The following is a 25520-nucleotide window of genomic DNA, read 5'->3' as shown; positions in this document are numbered from 1 at the left end:
GAAAATTACATGGAAAATTAGGGACGGGTCGTCACATCAAAGGCACTAAATTGAAACTACAAGTTCAATTTAGTTTATGAACGGTTAGTTCATAAAAGAGAGGTTTATGCTAATTTAAGTATAGTGGATTTGAGTTGCTTCAGGAACTCAAGTGTGAGCACTTTGGGACTACGAAAGGATGTCAACGGTTCAAAGAAGATAATTAAGTTATTGAATCGTTAATGTCCAAAAGTGATCTTCAGGTCAATAATTTTGGATTTCTTGTTAGATTAATGGACCGTTGGTCACTTTTAATTAATTCAATAGATCGGGACCATACGGGGTCGATCGTAGAAGTAAAATAATGACATGTTGGTCTTATTAGCTTCAGTTGGCAGTGGGCCAAGTGACAAGTGAATTATAGCTTTATTAGCGTTAACAAAACACGTCCCAAAAAATATTTGGGTATAGTTAAGAAGAAAGGGATGCCAAAATATGGCATCGGGTCGGAAAAAAAATAAATAAATAACCACAGGGCATTACGTTTGGGCTGGCTGGTGAGGTACGGCCCAGCAGCAAGCTGCAAGCCTTAGGTTATATGAAAAATGGCTGCAGGTCAGCATGCCAGGGAAATGAGGCAGAGCCCAGTACCGTTAGGCTTACTAGCAGAGGTGCGAAGGAAGCCCATTGACTTCTGAGGGCAGACCAAGAGCCGAGAAGCCCATCAAGGGTTGCTAGCTTCAGGAACGGACTGAGGGCTGAAGCCCATGCACCAGGGATCCAAGCGGTAGGCCTAGTTCTAATTCGAGCAATAAACCCAGAGGGCAGCCCAGTTGCTGACCCAAGCTTCAGGCTTATCTTGGGCTTGGCGCGAGCGCATGGCTCCAACGCAGCTTAATTGACCGGCTCGGCTTGGCAGCGCAACTCAGCCGAGTTTTCCCTTTTTCAGATTTTTTTTTTTTTTTTCAATGTCTAGGGTTTGAAATCCCCTAATTGCTTCGATTTTTTTTTCTATTCTTTGATTCACAAATTTCACAAAGCATAATTGCATATTGCATGAACAAATATATATTTTGAGAAATATATGAAACAAATACAATATATATCGGAAGGTAAATATAAATGTAGGGGGTTCATGCATCATAGGGAATGTTTTCATGCTTCATGGTCATTTTAAATATCTTCATTTATTTTAAACGTACCTGATTGGCAAAAAACAACAAAAACTTTTGAATTTGTAGAAGATTCTTCTCGGATCATTGGAATTGCATTTCCAATGCGTTGTATCACGTTCAAAACAGAAAAACTAAATTGAATCAATAGCATTCAGATCAATTTAATCACAAAAAGAATGATTAAAACGTAATACTCCCCTGATTGAAGATCAAAACTCTCAGCGCAACTTCAAGAGAGTGCTGATAACGTGTTGTAAGCATAATTTACTAAACAATTATGGAGGCCAAAGAGAGAGGGTGTAGCACATAGAGAAAGAAGAGAGAGATGTGTAATTGTGAGGTGTGTTCTATTCCACCACATTATGCCTTTATTTATAGTAGTAGGGAAGGTTAATTCCTTACCTTTTTAGGATTACAGCTCTAATAGGATATTAACTACTAAAGGGAACATTCAAAGATATCCCTAAATAAACTGGGATTTACACAATCACATTCCTAATTTAATAGGACTGCAACAGCCACAACATTATATCTTTGCATGACGAACTATTATTTGCAAAACCCTTAAAATTCGCGGTAAACTAGGTTTTGGCACCACCGTTGTGCGATGAAAATTTTAAAATGGAAGAAAACTGAAAAGCTTGAAAAATGCCCTTGTTGCCTAAAGCTTGAGCAATAGCGGGTGACACACCCCGACTGAAATCAAGGCATGCTGGCCGTCACGTGAGGGTGACGTAACCATGTGCACAGTGCGGAAGCTAAGAATAATAATAAAAGTACGAACAAATAAAAATCAAACTACACACAGAGTAGTTAACATACATATGCAAGCGTAAATGTGAAAAACAATATTCAGAGCACAGAAAACCTACTGCAGTCCAAAGGAACAAATACTAACTAAACACACCCAGAGAGGGTCCTACATTGGAGATAATCTGTCAGATATGCCGTGAATTCCTCGTGAGCCACCAAAAGAGCAATCCAAACTAGAACCTGGAGGGGCACAAAACAGAAAGTGTGAGTAGGCAAAAACAAAGCTTTTCAAAATCATTTCATTATCAAAAGTTCTAACCCCTCGCCGTAAAACTTGTATAGTTTCCCAGAAAATAGAATATACACATATATAGAAAACATGCTCAGAAATATGCCATGTCGAATGCCTCCACATAAAATGTAAGTAACCCAGGTAATGTCAAACAATGCAAATAACATATCAGCCGGAGTCACCTAACATGACCTGTACGGCTGAATCTAGAGTTCAAATCCCCAACTCACTAACTATACCTGCACACGAGTCGGAACCACCTAAAGTGGTCTGTACGACAAGATTGGGTGTAAATAAATACGCTCAAGTGCTACGATCACGTGAAGACTTGGCAAATAATCGCTGGTCACCTACGAGTCGGAACCACCTATAGTGGTTTGTACGACAGGACTGTGCACCTAACTTGGATCCAAGATGAGCGTGTGGTGCGAGAAGTGAACATCACGTGAAGGATTGTACCCTACTCTGGGCGGGAGCACTAACACCGGGGGTGCAGGTTATGAGCTCTCTACGTATCTCACATAACTACAAATCATCATCATAAACCATAACTTACCTGTGCGTCCGCAGCACCAAACATACATATATGCAACTACTAATGCATAAATCAATAGGCAAACGCAATGCATGGCATTTAAAACATATAAACATTCCATTTCATTTTATGGGAAAAACCACATTATATAGGTTTATACGGAAAACCAAAAGCCCACCACTGGTATGTGAAAGGGTCGTAACCCCCTTGTCTTGAGTGACTGCACTCGTCCTCGGGATAGGTCTCACCTATATGCGAAACAACTATAAAAACGTCAATTTAAAGCACATAACCAAAATTAGGTAATAACTTCTCATACAATGCTCAAATGGGGTGTGTGAATACACCAACGTGATCTACTCAACCTCATGAACATCCCCATATTTTTAAAATAATTTTCTAACGTCTCACGTGCCTGCCAAGGCACGGCCAGACGCGCCAGGCACTCGCGGGCACGTGCCAGGCACACTGACGGCGTCAATTAACGCCGTCAGGAATATTCCGTTAATATTAACATATTCCATTAAAGTTAACTTAACACCGTTAAGAATATTCCGTCTTCTTCTCCAGCACACCTCCGGTGCCGTTGCCGTTGCCAGAAAACTAGAAAAACTTCAAACCTTCTTTTCTCACTCGATTTTCAACCAAATTCTATAAAATTGGTACCAAAATGAAGCTTACAACAAGTAGAACAAAATCTGGCCAAACCTGCAACTCACAAAATCTGGCCAAACCTGCAACTCACAACCCCGACGTCCAAAACCTTCCAATGAACCACCCCGAGCTTCCTAAGGACCTCACTAAGCTTCCTACAAGCTTCAAATTCCCTGAAAAAACAACATTTCACGTGTGCATGAACAGTAACCGTAATCGAGGTTCCCTGGTTCGACGTGAAATCGAATGATTTCCTACCTGAAATGGGTATAGTTGGACTCGTATGATCCTCACGAACACAAAGATATAGTTTTCCACCTCGATCTACAATGTTTTCACAGGTTTTGGTACTTGTCCGTACGAAGAAGAAGAAGAAGGAGAGAGAGAGAGAGACACGGGACAGGGAAAGTATACGAGAAGGAGATAAGGATAAGAGTGTGTGTGTGGTCCAGATGCAGCTAACAAGCCCACAAAACAAACACCCCAAAATGAAACATAACCACTAAGGGCAAAATCGTCATTTCACACTTACGGTACGAATAATTCAGGACAGGCTGTCACAGCGGGTGAGTGGTTCGTATTCCCTGGAACTGAGGTTTACAGTGAAATGCATGCGAGTTAAAGCAACCAAGTTAGTGACAACATTTATGTAAGTATTCCGTTCTACATTTCAAATTTAAATTTCATTACAATTAATAAATAAAAAAGGTTTAAACTATGATCGGTAGTCTTAAATGGTTTCTCTTGTTTTATTTTTTTAGACTTCTACGATCTAGAAGAAGGACGAGTACCTTGCCAACCTTTCCTAGCAAAAACCATACGTGCCTATAGAGGAGATGACACCTGATCTAAAGGTGTCTCTACAGTTGTTGATGAACGAGCTTAGGCAACTGAAAGGCAAGAAACCCCGCAGCCTATGAGTGGGTCGGTTCAGGACTTGGAGGTGTCTTCTTCCTTAGCAAGCTCACATCCTTCGACCGAGACGTCTTCCAAACTTTAGTAGGTGGAGATAGAGCTAGCACGCCAAAGAGAAAAAGCGCAACTGAGAGAAGAAGTTGCGAGCGAGCGAGAGGCTGCTACGTGCGATCGAGAAGCAATACGCATGTACATTGCTTTGATAGCCCAAGCAATGTCAACTTCTAACATTCGCATTCCTGAGCCCTCGAGTGACCTTTAGGTGCCATTCCCCCATCCACCTCAGCACCCACCCGAGTAATTTAGGTTAATTAGTTTAGTTTGTTTTACAAATTGTACGAACAATTTTATTTTGAACACAATTAAATAAATTTAAGCTTATTAAATTAATATAATTAAAATTAAATAAATTATTTACTATAAATATTGCTTTAAAATTGAATGTAAAGAAAATAAAATTAAAAGGTTTGCTTGACGAATATATTCGTCAAGCAAGCTTTTGTTTTATTTTTTTAGTTTTGGTTTTAAACAGTTGCCCAATGAAAATGTTGTCGGGTCAAGTTTTTAATACTATTTAATTTGGTACGGGGTGATTAATATAAGAGTACGTATGTGAGCAGGATTGAACCCATTTCACAGATGAAGTTAGAGCAAAATAAAATTGCAATAGAAGTAGAGAACGTATATACCATAAGGAGAAATCTCTTACAAGTCAACTTTTGCTAGAAATCATTGTCGTCAAAAGAACTCTGCCATTAAATCCTGGAGGTACGAAAAATAAGGGTAAGCGGGCCGAAAAGCAAAGTTTTGTTAAAAACGATGTTTTCATAAAGTTGTAACTACGCAAATGATATTATACTGAGGGTAAAGCTTGGCTTGTTCATAACTACACAAAAGATATTACACTGAGGGTAAAGCTTGGCTTGTTCATCTCCACATTGTGCTGTTCTATCGAGAAACTTAATTAGGAGCTCCGGTCGTTTGTGATTACTAATTAATCTAGGTAGTTAGGCAAGCCTTAGTTCTGTTTCATTGTTTTCGTTGCGTGATTCAAATATAAAAAGTGACAGACGTCCTATACCAACATATGTCATGACTTTTTCATGGCATAATATAAAACAAAATGGACTAGGCAAATTTGAAACATTATCTAAGAACAGCTGGGGTTTCAAGTCGGCAGAAAAGCCCAAGTCCAAGTCAAGGTCAATGATATTATATAGTAAGCTGCCCTTATTTATATTTGGGAAGAAAATGAGATAATATGTTAACATATCTCTTTTTGTACTTAAAAGCGGACCAGCCCATGGCTCGCTACGATAATCCTTCTTTTTGAAAATCAGGAAGACTCACAGAGGTATTTCAGCTTTTTTTTACCACTATTGTGCAAGATAGAAACTTAATTGTACACATGCCACAAGACTAACAACTAAACTAGCATGTAAGTATTCAGATTTGGTTCTTGATCTGTCTTCAGAATATGGTTTGAACTTTCAAGGGCAAAAGATTGATAGAATTTGTCAAAGCCACTATGTCTCAGGCCAATGACTTTTCTGGTCATAGCTTATCTCAAGCTTACTGCCCAATATATATATTGGAGCCTGCATTTCTTTACAATATGAATCAACGATTATTTTCTGTTCCTGTTAGGTAACCTTTTTTTTATATTTTATTTCCTTAGTTCTGCTAGGGTTTAGAAGAAATGTTGCTTGGGCTAAAGTTTAAATTATCCATGGGTTTCAAGTCTTCAATAATGAGGCTGATCATGACGAGTTGGCTTGTAGAACACGCATATACCTAGGTAAATGCTAGTAGAACAACTATATAAGATTCATTAATAATCTAGATGGAAGATAATGATGATTGTATTAATAAGAAAAAAAAAAAAAAAAAAAAAGGTCAGTGCTAGTAGAACAACATACATACATGTAAATACAAATTCGGCTCACAAATCTGCCATACCTAAGATTACTGTTTTAAAAATACATGTTTAAACCCGTTGAACGCTATCAAAGCTGGAAAAAGAAAAATATACACACAAGTAAATGCTTCTATAGGTAATAGAAGAGGTAATTCTTTTCACATTATCACTAAAAGATCCGTTTTTCTTTTCATTCACTAGTAAAAAAAACTACTTGTGCGAAAAAACCTTGAGCGTCGAAATGTATTTTGTAACGTGAGGCATTTTTGCATGATGAGAAAATGAACTTCGCCGCGCTCAAACTTAAAAAAAAAAAAAAAAAAAACTCTTGCGCGATGACATTGTATCTTTGCGCGAGGAACCCTTAGTCGCTCAAGAACTATTTGCGTGATTGTCCTTTCAATAGCGCAAAACCCCAAATATTTTGCAGTAAACTAGGGTTTGGCTCCACCATTTGTGTGACGACAATATACTTAGTGTGAGAAAATATTTGTCGTGTAAGGTGGCTTTGCATGACGAAAAACTAATTTTGTTGCTAAAAAACCTTCACTAAAAACACAAAAAATTTAAAACAAAATTGAGTCACAACATTATATCTTTGCGTGATGAACTATTATTTGCAAAACCCTTAAAATTTGCAATAAACTAGGTTTTGGCGCCGCCACTGCGCAATGAAAATTTTTAAATGGAAGAAAACTTTAAAATTTGAAAAAACACCCTTGTCGCGCAAAGCTCAAGCAACAGCAGGCGAGTGGTTCGTATTCCCCAGAATTGGAGGTTTAGGGTGAGATGCATGCCAATTATGGCAACCAAATCAAGGAAGACATTTATGTAAGTATTATGTTCTACGTTTTAAATTTAAACTTCATTACAATTTTAAAAAAAAAAAAAAGGATTAAATTATGATCAATAATCTTAAATGATTTCTCTTGTTTTTTTTTTTTTTTTTAAGACTTCTATAACACATAAGAAGGACGAGTACCTCGCCAACCTCTCTAAGCAGCAACCGAACGTGCCTATGAAGGAAATGACACCTAATCTAAAGGTGTCTCTACAATTGCTGATGGACGAGGTTAGGCGACTAAAAGGCAAGAAACTATGTGGCTTATGAGCGGGTCAATTCGAGACTCGGAGGTGTCTTCTTTTTTAGCGAGCTTGCATTCTTCGATCGAGACATCTTCCAAACTATAGTAGGTGCTAGCATGCCAAAGAGAAGAAGTTGAGCACCAAAGAGAAGAAGCAGCGCTCCTAAGAAAAGAAGTTGCTCTCGAGCAAGAAGCTGCTACGTGCGACAAAGAGCAGTACGCATGTACATTGCTGGGATATCCCAAGCAAGTCAGCTTCTAGCATTCGCATTCCTGAGCCCTCCAGCGAACTTCAAGCACCATTCCCTCAACCACCTAGCACCCAGCCTAGTAGTTTAGGTTAATTAGTTTAGTTTGTTTTACAAAATTGTATGAACAATTTTATTTTGAACGCAATTAAATAAATTTTAGCTTTTTAAATTAATATATTTAGAATTAAATAAATTATTTACTATAAATGTTGCTTTAAAACCGAATTTAAAAAAAATTAAAAAGGTTTGCTGGACGAATATATTCGTCAAGCAAACTTTTGTTTTATTTTTTTTTGTTTAAATTTAAACAGCACGACGAAGATAACGTCAAGTCAAGTTTTTAATAATATTAAATTTGGTACGGGGCGATAAAATCACGTCGTCGGTCAAGATACTTTCGTTGGATAAATACAATCAACACACTTTTACTCGACATAAAAGTCGTTGGGCAAACTTAATTTCACCCGACGAATTTCTATTTTCGTCGGATAAGACTTCGAGCGACAGGTTTTGTGCAACCATCCTTTTCCAACAAACTTCCATCGTCTAAGGTTTTGGGCGACGGAATCCACTTTTATCCGACAAATGTTTTCTGTCTAGAAAGGCGTTTTTTTGGTGGTGCTTACACATTTTCGTGTCTTTTTGTTGTTGGTTTTCATATTTGTTTTTGTATCAGGCTTTTGTTTTCTTGTTTTCATAGTGTTCTTCAAATGTAAAGTAATCATAGTAAAATATAAAATAAAATGGTCAGGGCAATTTTCCAACCTAGATATAAAATATATGGCGGGAACAAGGAAAAGGGGTGGTTGATTCTATGACCATGTCTATCTAAAGCCAGCTGGGTTTCAAGACGGCAAAAAAGGCCGAGTCCAAGTCAAGGTCAATGGTACATAGCAAGCTCCCTTATCATGAGTTGAGATCTTTTCAAGATCTCATTGTTCAGAATCCAAGGATCAAGAAATATGAACCATTTAAATTGAATTACACGGTCTTCGTTAACTCATTCTATTTGCCAACCTCACATCTCTCACCGTCTGAATTTTTTGGTGTCCTCAAACTCCGTGCAGTGAGATATAGAAAGGATTTCAAATCCCTTATTATAAGGTATCGTCCTACATATTAAAGCCTCTCCGCAATTCAAGATACGAGAAATAGACATTTCGAATAACATATATATTATGAGCATGTAAAGGCTACATGTTTCACCATGTGATTAAGAAAGTTTATTTTATTGTTGATGCGTTTGTAAGTTTAACTAGGGCTCACTCTCACGAGAAGTTTGAAATCGTTCTCTACCTCGTTTTAGTGCTTTTTGGTGTGGCAGCTGCTAGTTACTCTAGGAAGTAGGGGCAGTTAGTTTTTTGCTGAAATCAAAAACCAAATCGAAAGTATTGTTCGGTTCGATTCGATCTAACTTTTTCTCAATTTCAGTTTGGTTCAGTTCAATTTGGTCTAACGTCACACAATATGTATGATGTCTAGCGTCACACAACATTGCAGCTTAGCAAATAAGAGAAACTTGCATTACTAGCAATGAACTTAAGTTGGCTAATAATAATTCACATCGTTTCACAATGCTTAAAGGCAAATAAGAGGAACTTAAAGGCATAACAGCTTATGTTTTTTTTAAGTCAGTAACTTATAAATGTAATAATTCACAATGATTCCTCAAGCCAAATCTACCCCAACTCTATTTCAAATTTTTAATCCCAAATCCCACAATATGCAACCTGACTGCATAGACAGTAATATATTTTAAGTGTATGTAGCTCAGATAAAAATCTGGAAGAAGAGTTCAGGGTGTATCATTGTCCATCATAGTTAAAACAAATAGAAGAATCAAACACAACCCAGAACTAGTTTCCGTTTGGCAAACAACAAAAACAAAAAGACACAATAACCTAATCACATGTCAAAACAAACGAAGTAAACGGAAGATCCACCCAAATATCAAGAGAGGAGATTCAGCGACTCAGCAGACCACCCAAACGTGCCTTCAGTCTCTAATCCTCCACAACTAATTAGCATTGGCTTAATTCGAATTTGAAAGATACCTGCCAAGGATAAAATTTTGAAGTTCCTTTCTTTCTGTGAAAGCCAAGTGCATATAAGCCAAAGGTACAGGGGTTAGTAAAATTGCAAAAGGATGCCGATTTAAATCTTTGGTTTGGTTCAATTCGCTTCGGTTTCTAAACTATCACAACCGAACTAACCAATTTCATTTCGTTTGGGTTCGATTTTTTTCGGTTTTCTAGATCCACCCTTACTAGGAAGCTATTTGGTGGTGATAGGTAAGATCATGTTTTTAGATCATATTTTGTAGACTATATGATGTTGCAATTAATGATTAAATACCTCTTTTAATTATTTAAATAAGTAATCCAATTATCAACTATTACATCATGTTGTCTACAAAATATAATTTAACTATATAATCTCTCTAGCATCTACAAAGAAATATTGAACGACAGAAAAAGAGAAAACTCAAAAGTTCATTAATATCTTTTAAAATAAATTTAAAAAGTTGACGTTGAATATAGTGGTACACATAGCTCTCTATATAAACCATCCAAAGAATGGCAAATTTGCACAGAACCCAGAAGTAAAAAAACCAAAGGCACTAGCTTAACTTAATTCACTAGTCACAAACCATGGTTCAATTTCACCATATTTGTTTCCTCTCCTTGCTCGTAACACTAGCAGCAGGCTTCCTTCCTGGCACCCATGCAGTCGACTACATCGTCACAAATACCGCCAGAGGAACCCCCGGCGGAATCCGCTTCAACAATGAAATCGGAGCAGAGTACAGCAGGCAAACCCTAATATCCGCCACCAACTTCATATGGAGCTTGTTCCAGCAAAAAACAACCGACGACAGAAAGAGTGTCTCCAAGGTCACCCTAATCGTTGAAAACATCACCGGGGTCGCGTACACCATCAACAACGAGATCCACGTCAGCGCCAGCTACATAGCTGGTTACTCCGGCGATGTGAAGAGTGAGATCACCGGTGTGCTTTACCATGAGTCAACGCACGTCTGGCAATGGAATGGGAACCCTCGAGCCCCGGGGGGGCTGATTGAGGGTATAGCTGATTACGTGAGGTTGAAGGCCGGGTACGCGCCAAGTCACTGGGTTAAGCCCGGGCAGGGGGATAGTTGGGACCAGGGGTACGATGTCACTGCTCGGTTTCTGGACTATTTGAATAGTTTGAAAAATGGGTTTGTTGCTGAAATGAATAAGAAATTGAGGAGTGGTTATAGTGCTGATTATTTTGTTGATTTGCTGGGGAAGAATGTTGATCAGCTTTGGAGAGAGTACAAGGCCAAGTATGCAGGAAACTAAATTGTAGTGCTTCTGTAGCCAATAATTTAGAGTGCATTTTTGCTCACCACCATTTAGTATGGTGTATGCTCATCACCTTATTTATTACAATTAGATGAGTTTGAATTTTGAGGTTTGTGACTATCCACTACACGAATCTCGAAATTCAAACTCATCTAACTGTGATAAATAGGGTGGTGTGCATACACCACATTAAATGATAGTGAGTAAAAATACTCCTAATAATTTAAGGAAAGAGATCCTCTCTAGATCTATACATCGGCAGCCCAGGGATCAAATGATCTTAGCTTTTAAACTTTTATCCTCCTGTCAAAAACTATTGTAACTTTCAAAAGTTTTCATTAACTTCTCTGTTTTTGGCCATAAGATCAAATTTTAAGGGTCAAAATCATTTGATCCCTGGACTCTAGAGATATAGATGAGAAGAGAATCTCTTCCCATAATTTAAAGTTGTCATGCAGGGCAAGGACTGATTTAAGTAAATAAAATGTCGTATTAATCTATTGATCATAAATAAATGGTTCCAATTCATTTGTACAATAGTATTATTTGTATATGTTATCAGATTGTCAATTTGTGTTCTACATTACTATTAAATTAAATAAAAATTTTGATATAATCAATAGTTTATAGTCAGACAACACATCGAGCCAAAAATTTTAATAAAGAAAACATAATATTCTATGATATGACACTTATTTGAAGTCTTTTTTTACAAGAAAAAAGATTTCATTAAATAGAAAAAGCCTCTAGTACAACCGATTCCCAAACAATCAAATCTAAAAGCATGGTCGAAGCAGGAAGGCAATAATCCCAAAAATATGGATTCGTCACTGATAGGCCCACGTGAGCTAATTTGTCCGCGACAAAATTTGCCTTCCTAAATATGATGTCATCTAATGAACTGAAATCCCGACGCTAGCCACTTGATGTCCTCAATGATCGGTATAAGATGTCATGGGGGGTTCCACTCCCCCTACACCACCTAAATGATGAGCTTGGAATCCCCCTCCACCACAAGCTTTCTCAAACCTTTGTGCCTGGCAAAAGAAAGGCCCTCCTTTAAAGCAGTGGCTTCCGCGAGCAAAATGGTGGCCCCATCGAGATTGAAAGCACCAGCTCCAATAGGTTGTCCAGCCTCGTTCCTTAAAACAAACCCAATAGCCGCTTTATTTAAACAAACCTAGCCATCAAAATTTAACTTCACAAAACCTTGGGGCGGAGGCTTCCAACGAATGTTTGTTTGATTACATAGGTTGCTTTTGTTAGTCCTTTTACGATTGGCCTCAAAATAATATAAACCCACTCTAGCGGCAATGGCAATACTTCTAGCAGGATGAGGACTTATACTTCTGAAAACTTTATTATTCCTATCATTCCAAATTTGCCAACAATTAAGAAGAGCCTTACTAAGTTCAATCAGACCATTGCATTCATCATTGTTAATTAATTCTAACCAATCTAAAAAATCATTTGTATGTCCAACATTACTCCATCGTGTATTTAACACGGATCGTTTCTAGACTTCTTTTGCAAAATCACAATTCCGAAAAAGATGATTTTGTGTTTCTTCCTCCTTGCCACATAACGGGCAATCTTTGTTAGTATTTTGAATGAATTTACTCAATCTTACCTTAGTATGCAATTTTCCTTGAATAAGCAACCATGCAAAAAAATTTACTTTAGGGGGGAATGATTAACCTCCACATCCTCTTAAGAAGCTTTTGTCTTCACTTCGTGGTTTTGATTACTAAGAATCCAAGTAGCTAATTTAATTGAGAACCCACCAGTTGATGAATGATCCCAAATGAAGTAATCTTCCTTATTCTGCAAGGGAATAGTTACCAAATAGATTTTTTTTCACAACATCTGAACCTAATACTTGAGAAAGCCGCACTTTGTCCCAGTTCTCATTATCAATAAAGTCATAAACTTTAGCTTCCCAATTAATATTCTGACGCTGATTAACTGGAATAAGGTGGGCAGGCGGATAAGGAAAAACACAACGATGGGTTCAAAAAAGGTTGTCCCTACCATTACCCCACCCATCTTATTCCCATGTGGATAACATGTTTACTATTTAAAATTCTTTTCCAAGCTATATAATAGTTTTGTCTAACCTTACAACTTAAAAAATCATTAGTCCTTTAGTATTTCCTTCTAACCACTTGCGCCCACCAATTGTTCTCACTTTTTAAAACTTTCCAATCTAACTTAGCTAGACAAACATTATTGAAATGATCCACTCTTTTAATTCCTAACCCCCCCCCCCCTCTTGGTCTGTAGCCATGCAAACTTTATCCCAAGCTAAAGGATAAAGTTTCCTATCTCTTCCCCAAAAGAAATCCCTACATTCCTTGTTTAAATTAGTTGTTACACGAGGGGGATACTTAAAGCAATACATCATATGGTTAGGCATACCAGTTAGATTAGACTTAATAAAAGTTAATCTACCTGCTTTAGAAAGAGTATTCGTCTTCAACCCAGCTAACTTTTGTTTCACTCTTCTTAATAATTCTTGTTCATTAATTGGATCTTTCCAGAACACAATGCTATGAATACCCAGGTATTTACCAATTGTTCTTTTGTGTTGTATATGTAGGATATTGACACTTATCTGGGTTTTAGCTAATTGAGGGGTTTTTAATAGCTTTAATTGATCCTCCAGTTAACCACAAGGCTTGAGGAATTGGTGATGCTAATCTATCTATCTATATATATATATAAAGAGCAACAAAATGGTTACTTTAGCATCAGGGCAAAATATCAATCTACTGCAATTGGATAGGTTTCCAACTTTCCACAAACTGATGGTTAAATTCCAATCAAGTTGCAATATACACTTGCCGTTGAAGAAGGCTTTTTAACCAAAATGGTCCCTAAGATTTGCATAACTCCTCACTTTGATCCTTGAGATTTGAAATCGATAGAATTAGTCCATGAGCTTGTCCACAATAAAACATTGGTTATTCCATGAAAAATCTCCATAAAATAAGGATAAAATGACAAAAAAAAAAACCCTAAATTTTTGTCAAATAATTTTAACCTATTGTTTATTAAAATGAGGGCAATTTTGTCATTTTGATCATTACTTAACATAATTTTTCACCGAATAACCAAAATGATTGATGGTATTTTTCACCGAATAACCAAAATGATTGATGGTGGATAATCTCAAGAACCACTTCTATTGATTTCAAATCTCATGAACTATAGTGAGGAGTTAGGCAAATCTCAGAAACCATTTTAGCCAAAAAGTCATTGGAGAATAGGTTTTTTCCATTAAAGTTCTAGTAACGGAACGATATTACTAAGATGATGTGGAATTTTTTGTACCTCCTTTTCTTTCACAAGAAAAGAATGACAAAAATGATAAATGATTTCTACATATTTCTTTTCACTTTTTACATATAGTATTTATCAATAATAGCCAAAATTTAACACCTAATTTCATAAATGTCATTTTTTATAAAATATTTCAAATATAGCAGAAAAACCACTTAAAAGACCTAAATACCCTCAAAATTAAAACCAAATAAACATAAGAAACAAAACCCTATTAGAAGTTCAATCGTTCCAAAGAAATCCAAAACTAAAACTGAATGCCAACATGATCAGAATTGGACGATTTGAGATCAACAATTTAGAGCTTATAAATAGGTGCTGTAGATTAGTTAGATTGGCGGGGAAGAAAGAATAAAATTGGGATGATCCTCTTGGGAATTAGATTGGAATTTGATTCCAATGAGTTAGAAGCCTCAACCAATATCATGTTTGCTAAATTGATTGAATAAAACATACTCTTTTAGGACGATCTTGTATCAACGGTAACGATTGAGTTTTAGACATGAGTGACAAAATTTCAAGTCCGTACTCCTTTAGTTGATTGTTGAACAACACCCGCAATTGCTCTACAATGTTTATCAAATCCCTTTGTGGCCTCGCACTTTGAACATAGATGTAGACGAGATCTATTAAAGGGTTTTAGCTTTTCTATGTAATTAGGTTTTGAATTTTTAGGACATTTAAGTTTATTCACATGAGTTTTCTGGTACATTTGAAAACTTTTATAAAAACTGACATTTATGAAATTAAATGTTAAATTTTAGCTATTAACGATAAAAACTCTAATTTTTTCAAGTCGTTTGATTTAAATAAAGGAGAATTAAGGGTCAGAATTATGAAAATATGGGCAAAATAAATTATAGAACTATAATGGATTATCGCAAGGACAGCAATACAAACTCTGGAACTTGGCCAAAAACTTTTCGAAACTTCTTTCATAGAACGAGTTTATTGTCACTGTAGCATTCCGATTCCACTGTGCCGTGTTATGGGTAAGTTTATCTTCACGTGTCATGGCCTTATTAAATTGTGATGTCGCAGTTGTAAATCCGCTTCGTGTAAGTATTCACAGGCGTGGAGTGGAGTATTTTTACGCATACCCCACTTCAATACAGTGAAATTACATATAGCTTGGAAAACAGATGAGGGATGATCGCGTAGGACTTTGAGAATTCACAGGCGACATAATCAGAGCATAGAAGTGATATATACGACATAAAAGAAGCCAAAAAAAAGCCATGTTTTTATTAGGTATGTTCATGGCCCTACGAAATCGAATTACAAGCAGCCACACCAAATACGTATATTTCTTCCCAGAAATCACTTTCAAATTATCAAACGTCTGCCAATTTGTCGTAGAACCGTCTCAGAAGTCGTTACGTTACTGGTGTTGAAGAATTGCTGAAATAACTTCATTAATGTCCTGAAATCTTTTCCTCTCCTTGAGAAGTAGCTTTGCTAACTCAAGAGCTCGACGCTCGCAAACCGCACGCTTGCTGGCATCCGCTATTGACTCAAAATCTTCAACATGTGCAACTCCAACGATTCGCCTGTCAAAAACAAAAATAAAAGCAGTATTATCGAAATTAATTCAACAGTTTCTTGATGCACGGTGTGTGTGTGTGTGTTTTTGTGGTGTTTATTCTTGTAGGCCATCCTTCACAGTGGAATATTTATTTTACGCACGGGGTTTTCTGGTCTAGAAGCTATTCCCCCTTGGTTTTAAAATGACTACTGAGTTACTAAAACAAAAATCTCACAGACGTAACAGGTAAGAAGTTAAGAGACCATGTAAGAATGGCACAAAACTACAAACAAGAAAGCAGTCTGTGCATATGGGCCATTCCAACGATTCGGAGAAGAGGATTCCAGTTAAGAATGAAAGTAAATGAACGATGCATGATCATGATTCTGAATAGATCTCATTATTAGTTTCCAATAAATTTCTTTTGTGCAAAAACATCAAATGCAAGAACCAAAGAAATATGCGGTCTGCCTTCTCACCTTATCATTTTTGCAGCACCAAATCCAAGGGTGTCATGAAGCAGATCTTCAATAAATTTCTTTTGTACAAGCTGTACAAGCTCAGGGTTGTTATAAATTGCAGGTAGATATGCATCGCCAGAATCTTTGTTCGCATCCCATAGTGCAAGGAATTTTCTGTCAAAAAGGTTCCAAGTGTTTTCAATTGTCCTCAAAATCCAAGCCTTGTATGCCTGCATCATAAAACAAATTTCATACAAGACCATCACACCACACCACAACTAAACACTAATAATAGCAAGTCGAACTGTAGAGTATGGCTAGGCTGGGCTATAGCCTAAATTTTGGAATTTGAGAAAGCAGCGTGTGGTTTTATAAGCCAAAGTTAGTCTAATTTTGAAATTAGCACAGCCTTCTTTGATAAAAGTAGCCTACCTCGAACACAAAAGGAAAGATGGCCCACCCATATAAACTTTCCTAGCTCCACCCTTGGAACTATTACTCAATAACTCTTAGGTTTAACATGCTATAGAACAGGCCTTATACAGTCGGAAATTATGATGAAACTACATGAAGTTTTCTTTTAGTTGCACAAACACCCCTGCTGTTGGATCATCATAAGCCAGGCACAGGCATCGGTATGAAACCATTTTTAAATACCAATATTAACAATAACTAAATCTAAACTATCTGGCAACCAAAACATCATCCGGAATTCCAAATACTCAAAATGTATTTTAAAAAAAAAAAAACACCACACGTTATATTCCAGAAACAGCAATGCTCTTTCTTCTATTGAAACTAAAGCAAATCTCAAATCCACCGTCGAATGTGAAGGACAAATTCTACATCTATTCGTTCTATTCAAATCTCCATCTGACAAATAAATTATAATCCAGCTTATATTTTGAAAACTGAATTGGGATCACATTCTTCTCTGATTTTTACCTTTTCCTAAGAAGCTTCTAAAAACACTCTTAAGAGAATCAAGCTTTTAACTTTACTAGTACTGACTGAAGAGGTGATGTTGTCTAATTTTTAATCTGTTCTTCAACTTGAACACTCACAAGGTGACAACCGATTTCACTACAGAAACTGAGACGGCTTCTTACGCTGAAACATCTAGCAGATCTTGCCAACATTTCCAGTCCACAACCATCCAATGGATGGTTATCAAAATACAACATTTCCAGTCTCCACTGGGTTACATTTCAAAAACGAAAATACAAATCACAAACATGAAGGTAATGAAATTATTTGAGAAATCTTGAAGATCAATTTAATGTGATAGCTAAGATGATTAGGAAGGTCTTGATAGGTGACACAGGGGAACAATAACAATATACATTTACAGAACTAAATGACTTAACAACAATTTAGAATCATCACACTGAAATACAACATAACAAATTATATGCAAAAGACAAATAACACTGAAAAACAAAATAACGTCACAAGAACTGAAAAACTTGAAAACAATTCATCAAGAAGAAAAGAATAGTAGAAAGCAACAAGTTAAAGGTAATGATTTAAGATGAAATAGACCAGGACATACTTTTCGATCATTCTGGTCATTAGCATGCCCATCTTGTGCATAGAAAGCCAAAATTAAGTTGCCCAGAAAAGCTCCAATATCAAAACCCATTGGTCCATAAAATGCAAACTCTGGATCTATAACTTGAGTTGAATCATGAGTCACCATTACAGAACCAGTGTGAAGATCTCCATGTACTAGGGCTTGTGCTCTCTCACAAAACCTAAAGAAGAGGCAATTTGATCGTTCAAATGACAATTAAAATGAAAACATGACATAGAGAGTACTACTGCTACAAAGATTCGATAGTTTCATTACAAGGATTTCAATTCAGCAACTTCAAGCTTCAAAGCATTATCCCCCCGCACAGCCTCAGCATCCGAATCAAGATAAGGAGAAGTCCATCGGTTATATTGAGATACTTTGTAAGGATCAGAAAAAACAACCTGCTCAGTGAGCCTGCATAACTCCACATTGCCACAAAATTCGGCAACTGCAGAAAGTGGGCATGAAGATGAGTTATGATAGATATACAAAAGCAGACTGTTCATGAGGCAAAACTGAAATGGAATTGAATCTGTACACTTTGAAATCAATTTTAGAATACTAAGGTTCAAGTCAAGTTCCTTTTCTCACGGCATGTGTTAAACTGAACAGAATTCAACAAGAGATTATCAATCTAAGACAATGATTCTATAAACTCAATGACTTTCCTAATTATTTTGGCAAACGTATGAGCGAACCAATTATGAACCACAACTGGAGAACATGGTGCATGATTATTCTCTTCTCTCGCAACCAAATCAAAGTATTGGCAGGATTCAAAACAATACCACTTTGGAATTGGACCAAAATGTTCAACCAATCAAGATCCAGGACAAAAACATCCTTTCTCATGCGACATAGGTGTATGACAAAAACGCACATGACAACTATGTGAAAGCAAACCAAAATCAACTAAAAGAAAACATTACATACCAGCTTTTTTGTGGTCTGTGGTATTGTGATACAGGAGGGATGTGAAGAACAGAGTCTTTGCAATATAGTCGGACATGTGGTCGGCCAGCAAGGGGTACTCAACTCCAGCAATCAACCCTTTTCTCAGTATGATATGCGGGGGCTCCAAATAGCGCATGCCGATCAAAGACATGGTCCGATCGAAATGATACACTTCAGGAACATGATCAGGACTCAAACTTCCATGCTCTTTAAGCGCCAATGCCTCAAAATATGCTCTTTCCTTTGTCATTGGCCATGACTCACCAATACAACGGATATATGGAAGAGCCTGCAAAACCAATCAACGTATTTCATCAGACGACATCCAAAGCTCACTAATTTTAAATTTTCATCCAATCAAAGTAAAAATAAAAAAATAAAAAAATAAAAAAATAAAAAATAAAATAAAAAAATTTTAAATAAAACATTAGACCCCATTGGAGCTGAACCCAAGAAAAATATTTTGGAGTTGAACCCAACAAAATCTGATCTAACACCACAAACCCATTAACATATTTCATCAAAAGCTCACTGATTTAATTTTACCCCTATCAAAGTCAAAATCTTAGAACACAAATTAAACACTTTGGAGTAGGACCCAACAAAATTTGATCAAATCCCACAAACCCATTAGTACAATTGGATCAAACACCAAGAACCAATTACTACCCAAATGGTTAAAAATTATTTACCTGCTTGATGACGAAAGAACCAGAAGAACCAACGACGATGAAGACGAAGTTGAGATTGCCATCGCCAACTTCTTTGATGGTTAAATTGTCGAACTTGTTGCCGAGCTTAGAAGCGAGAGAAGGCGTGGCCTTTATGTACTCTATGAGGACCTTCTCGTCCAGCGGTCGGAACTCGGAGAAGGCCATGGTGCAGCGGCAGCGGCGATGAAGCTGAGTGGAATGTCTTTTTTGTAGGGTTTAATAAGAAAGTGAGAGTGTAGAAGTTTGAAAAGCCGTCTGAATAATAACGTTGGAATTGCAGTGTTTTTTTTTTTTTTTTTTTTTTTTTTGGAGTTTTTTGAAATGGGTCTAAAATAATTAAAAATTTGATAGTTTATAAAATTAAACCTATTTCAGATTGTTCCTTTTTTTTTTTTGGGAAACTAATTGGAGTTCAGTTTTGCCCACTATCAAATGACGATGTTTATTGTAACTCTATCTATCAAATCATTTAATTTTTCAAATTTATGTTTATTAATTATATGAATCTTAAAATTCAAATTATCTAACGATAATAAATGAAATTGTAAGCATACACTATAGTGGATTGTGGTAAGCAAAATTGCTCATTTGGAATTTGAATGGTTTGAGAGAATTTGTGGACTTTTATGCGCCGGAAATAGGAAAGGAAAGATGGAGATTGTGTATGGATTGGTGCAATGAATCTGACCCCTTTTTGGGTTTTCTCATTGGTTGAATTGGGATGTGGCGTGAGTGGGACCGGATTCTCCAAACTGAAATAAACTCTTTAAGGAAAGGAATCCTTATTTTTTTATAAAAATAGAGATTAGTTGTAGAGTTTACACTACATCAAACTTTAACGATTTGAGTCATCTATTTTTCAAGTTACATCTCATCTTGCAAAATATTAGTTAAATCGGAAATGTTTAAGACATCTAATTGAGTTTAAAGAAATTAACGAATACTTTTTTATATAAAAAATAAAAATTTTATCTTGATAGATAAATAGGCAAATGGTTTCGGATTGGATTGAATTTTTGCAAGGATGATATATGAATCGAAACTTATTAAATAGACGATTCGGATTGCTAACATTTGATGTTGAGTAGGCTCCACACTTAATCCCTATTTTTTTGAAAAAAAGAGAATCCCTTTGCATAAAGGGGCCCTAACAAAACCTTTGCTATAACCTCGGTTATAATATTATGGGAAAGGTTTTTTAACCAAAACAGTTTCTGAGATTTGCATAACTCTTTATTTTGGTCTTTGAGATTTGAAATCAATATAAGTGGTCCTTAGGATTATTCACTATCAATCATTTTAGTCCTTGAGTGGAAAATTATGTTAAATAAGGATCAAAATAACAAAATTACCCTTAATTTAATAAACAACATGCCAAAATGATTAGACAAAAATTAAGGATATTTTTGTCATTTTACCCTTTTTTTTATGGACAAACTCAGGGACTAATTTATTGTGACATCCCACATCGTCCAGGGGAGTGATCCTTATATGTATATTCTCATTCCTACATAGCATGAGGCTTTTTGGGAACTCACGAGCAACTTCCCAGTGGGTCACCCATCATGGGATTGCTCTAGCCCCCTTCTCACTTAACTTTAGAGTTCCTACGGAACCCAATTGGTATCAAAGCCTAACCCTGGTCGTGTGTGTGCCGACGAGGACGTCGGACCCCTAAGGGGGGTGGATTGTGACATCCCACATCGCCCAGGGAAGTGATCCTTATATGTATATTCCCATTCCTACCTAGCACGAGGTCTTTTAGGAACTCACTGGTTTCGGGTTCCGTAGGAACTCTGAAGTTAAGCGAGGAGGGGGTTAGAGCAATCCCATGATGGGTGACCCACTAGGAAGTTGCTCGTGAGTTCCCAAAAACAAAACCGTGAGGGAATGGTAAGCCCAAAGCGGACAATATCGTGCTACGGTGGTGAAGCGGGCCCGGGAAGTGATCTGTCCCGGGCCAGGATGTGACATTTGGTATCAGAGTCTAACCCTGGCCGTGGTGTGCTGACGAGGACGTCGGGCCCCTAAAGGGGGTGGATTGTGACATCCCACATTGCCTAGGGGAGTGATCCTTATATGTATATTCTCATCCTTACTTAGCACGAGGCTTTTTGGGAACTCACGAGCAACTTCCTAGTGGGTCACCCATCATGGGATTGCTCTAGCCCCCTTCTTGCTTAACTTCGGAGTTCCTACGGAACCCGAAGCCAGTGAGCTCCCAAAATGCCTCGTGCTAGGTAGGAATGGGAATATACATATAAGGATCACTCCCCTGGGCGATGTGGGATGTCACAATCCACCCCCCTTAGGGGTCCGACGTCCTCGTTGGCACACACGCGACCAAAGTTAGGCTCTGATACCAAAGCGGACAATATCGTGCTACTGTGGTGGAGCAGGCCCGGGAAGTGATCTGTCCCGAGTCGGGATGTGACATTTGGTATCAGAGCCTAACCCTGGCCGTGGTGTGCTGACGAGGACGTTGGGGCCCTAAAGGGGGTGGATTATGACATCCCACATCGTCCAGGGGAGTGATCATTATATGTATATTCCCATCCTTACTTAACACGAGGCTTTTTGGGAGCTCACTGGCTTCGAGTTCCGTAGGAACTTCGAAGTTAAGCGAGAAGGGGGCTAGAGCAATCCCATGATGGGTGACCCACTGGGAAGTTGCTCGTGAGTTCCCAAAAACAAAACCGTGAGGGAATGGTAAGCCCAAAGCGGACAATATCGTGCTACGATGGTGGAACGGGCCCGGAAAGTGATCCGTCCCGGGCCAGGATGTGACATTTATTGATTTCAAATCTTATGGACCAAAGTAAGGAGTTATGTAAATTTTTAGCTAAAAAGCCTAATAGGAATAGATCAAACACGTATAAAATGTGTAAAGTTTGACCTGTCCATAATTAAATTAACGAATTTGATACTTATTTGGGTAATCGGATCTGACTTTTTTATCCATATTCGATTAGCACCAAATTCGGATTAAATCAGAACCTTATCAAATTTAATTTAAAACCTAAAAAAGATTAAAATATCACTATTAACTTCATTCTTTTACTATATGTTCCTTTTGATTAAAATTTTCGCGTTAAATAATAAAAAATAGGATATAAGTGTATTATTTATTGCATAAAAACCTAAACCACCATTAAACAAAAGTATATATAAAAAAGTGTATATATATATATATATATAAAAATTAATAATATGTTATATTTAGTCAGATTGGATCAGCCTCGATCCATATTTGGATCCATTTATAATTGAATTATCGGATTCAGATCTATTCAGATAATCTGATTGGAAGTCACGATCCAAATACTATTAATTACACTAAATGCCAATTGGATTTTGAATTCGATCCTGGTCAAAGTTGATCAATTCACAAATCTAGTTGGATGTCTTTCCCATTATTGAAATATGTAAGTTCCAATATCTCATTTTCTTCAACAAAAAGGGAGGGAGATGATCGTTTGAACAATGTCTCAATCCCTTATTCTCACTTTCAAAAGATCATTTCTCGTAATTTGATAATACGAACATAAATACTTTAATCTGAACACCTCCCTATTCATACTACGACGGCACCACTTGACTACATTAGTAAAAACAATAAAGATTCAGAGTTTTTTTTTTCTTTTATTCAGAGAATTTTTTTTTTTTAAGCATATGTGAATCTCTCCAAAGAATCCTTACAAAGCAATTGGCTCATGATTTTGCTGTCAATTTGAACAAGAGGAGGAAAATAGCGGGGCAAGTTCAAAAAGTAGTGGGTAGAGTTAGCTCTCTCTTGGCTGTAACTTCCCTTTTATACCCCCTCAAAGTTGAGTGACATAATTTAAATTAGGGAACTTTAACGAAAAGCTCCTGTTACTATTCACTTTAACGAAAAATTACATTTTTACACTAAAAAGTCAATCCTATTACTATTCACTTTACCCTTTATTTTGTCTTTGTCGTTAAAACTCAAAGTTTTCAAGTCCTTTTCATTAGTTTTCCTTTTAAACTATACCATTTTCCCTTGCCTCCAATTATTAGTGGGCTAATTGCCCATTTTGTTTAAGTTGTCAAACAACCGAGACTTGATGGGCCTTATGGACCAAATTTCATTAGGCCTCGAAAAATCTGAAACTAAATTAAATCATATTACAAAATTAATCATATGATTAATCAACAATTTAATTAATCCTGACTATGCTTATTTAAACTATTTAATTGATTTTATCCATCTCATTTATATTTCTTTATACTCATCTTAAGGGATGTACGATCCATTAGATACTAATTAGCGAGGCACTGAGTTATTTTAACTCTTTCTAATCGATTGTGTTTGAAACTTATTTCAATTCTCCCTATGATGAAGATTAGTGGTTGCTAATCTTCAGGGATTTCACAAACCATGAGTGACATCTAGTAGTTTATCATGGCTACCCAAGCTAAGTAGAAGTGGTTGAAGAACCTATTCAGTTACAACTACAATGCAATACAGTCATTCTCTAAGTCAATACTCTTGACCACATTGTTTTGTTGATAGTTTATTTCATGTCTACTATCCAATGTGATACTTTTCTATATGATTCTAGTGAATATGATTTCGAAAATTCTCCTGAGGTTATATTCATATGCTTTGGCCAAAGACTCTCGAACCATATCTTAGAGTATTCTCGTTCTACCATGGAAGATTAGAGATCATTTGTTGTACACTCACATGTCTCTATGAATAAATCAATGACCCCTACAATGTTTAGAAAATGGCCAAGATGAGGCATGTATTTTGATACATTGTCAATGATAAAGACGTACCCACAAGGCATCTCTAGTGCCTCAAGTTTGGATTAATTTGTAACCAATGAGTTCTTACAGAGCATGTATGTCAAAACTCTTTGTTAATCTTTGCTCAAGGTAATCAACAACCTTTGGAGCAACTATGTGTTTGTCTTAGTGTCTAACACTAATGACTTTGAGACTAGTCATACTACCGAATAAGTTCACATAACACGTACTAACATTAGTGGATTGTCAATGCCCAATTGACAATCCTATGACTAGGAACGTTTTAGGAATGAATATAATAGAAGGTCATTGATCTAACACTTAGATCATTTCTCTTTTAGGTTTGATTACATTATTAGGATTTTGTTATGGATTTAAACCCATAATACATTAAGTAGTGATTAACAATAAACATTGTCTTTCCATTAAACTAAATAAGAGTTTAACAAAATAAGTATTTCAAAAGCTATTACATCAAATGAGTGGCTTTAGGCATACTTCTAACGCTTAAGGTGGAGGCTCTTGCAATGAGGGAAGGCTTGGTTTTGACAACAACGAGGGGTTATCGTCACATATATTTTGAGAGCAATTTGCTTTAGATTGTCATAGCTCTAAGTGATGTCTCTACTAACCTCTCCCTTGTTGGATATATAGTGGGGGACACCAATCTTTGCTGTTGAAGGTCACTAAAGCTAACTTTACTAATGTTTGTCACAAAGCCAACGTTGTTGTCCACTGTCTTGCCCGCTACGCTCTTCATGTTGGTAGACTTTTCTATTGGTTTGAGGAACCTCCCAATTTTATTGCAGATTTATTATTTCAAGATTATAGTAGTTAGGTCCTCTCTGTTATGGAGATTTGGCTGAAGTTCTTTCCCAACTCCTATTGTTGTACCTTGTTGACCTTTTTTGATGAAAAGTTTTTATCAAAAATTAGTTGATGATGTGATTCGACAAAAAACACTCAATTAAATAGTCATGTAGGCGTCATGTGTGTTTTTATCGTATAAATTGATGAATTAATTATACAAGAACCATAAATGTGTGAATTGAAACTTAGTGATGACAATTATCAATTTTGAAAATGAGAGACCAAAACCATGAGCTTTTGCCAATTTGGAGAATCATTTGCGAGAAAAACTCAAAAATAGAAAGAAAAAAAAAAACAATAATAAAACCTACCTTTTAATCTTAAGCCCATTCTTCAAAATTGCAAGTTCGAGTTTCGATTAGCCCCAAATCAAAACGCATCCGCGTCAACTTCAACCCA

At 36.7% G+C, this 25520-nt stretch overlaps 2 protein-coding genes across 2 annotated transcripts; one reads left to right on the top strand and one right to left on the bottom strand.

Moving 5' to 3' along the window:
• Positions 1-10111: 10111 nt before the first annotated feature.
• Positions 10112-11438, top strand: LOC137729927 (uncharacterized). Its single transcript, XM_068468977.2, has one exon. It carries the CDS (start codon positions 10209-10211, stop codon positions 10899-10901), a length of 693 nt encoding a protein of 230 aa, XP_068325078.2. The 5' UTR covers positions 10112-10208; the 3' UTR covers positions 10902-11438.
• Positions 11439-15389: 3951 nt separating this feature from the next.
• LOC137728937 (methylthioribose kinase) lies at positions 15390-20072 on the bottom strand. Its single transcript, XM_068467749.2, has 6 exons — positions 19455-20072; positions 18742-19051; positions 18082-18256; positions 17785-17986; positions 16251-16462; positions 15390-15796 (listed from the first exon to the last, which is right to left on the bottom strand). The coding sequence occupies exons 1-6, from the start codon at positions 19638-19640 to the stop codon at positions 15628-15630; spliced, it is 1254 nt and encodes a 417-aa protein (XP_068323850.2). The 5' UTR covers positions 19641-20072; the 3' UTR covers positions 15390-15627.
• Positions 20073-25520: the final 5448 nt, after the last annotated feature.

The sequence above is a fragment of the Pyrus communis genome, chromosome 10 (assembly GCF_041283825.1).
Source record: "Pyrus communis isolate YQ-2024b chromosome 10, ASM4128382v1, whole genome shotgun sequence".
In the NCBI taxonomy this organism is placed as follows: domain Eukaryota; kingdom Viridiplantae; phylum Streptophyta; class Magnoliopsida; order Rosales; family Rosaceae; genus Pyrus; species Pyrus communis.
The sequence above is the reverse complement of the archived record's forward strand: the minus strand, read 5'-3'. Positions and strand labels throughout refer to the sequence as shown.

Coding starts and splice junctions, on each gene's coding strand:
- LOC137729927 (XM_068468977.2), top strand. CDS start 10,209: ATGGTTCAATTTCACCATATTTGTTTCCTCTCCTTGCTCGTAACACTA.
- LOC137728937 (XM_068467749.2), bottom strand. CDS start 19,640: ATGGCCTTCTCCGAGTTCCGACCGCTGGACGAGAAGGTCCTCATAGAG. Junction 19,052..19,454: donor GTTCTTTCGTCATCAAGCAG/GTAAATAATTTT, acceptor TTGGTTTTGCAG/GCTCTTCCATATATCCGTTG. Junction 17,987..18,081: donor GTTGCTGAATTGAAATCCTT/GTAATGAAACTA, acceptor CCTCTTCTTTAG/GTTTTGTGAGAGAGCACAAG.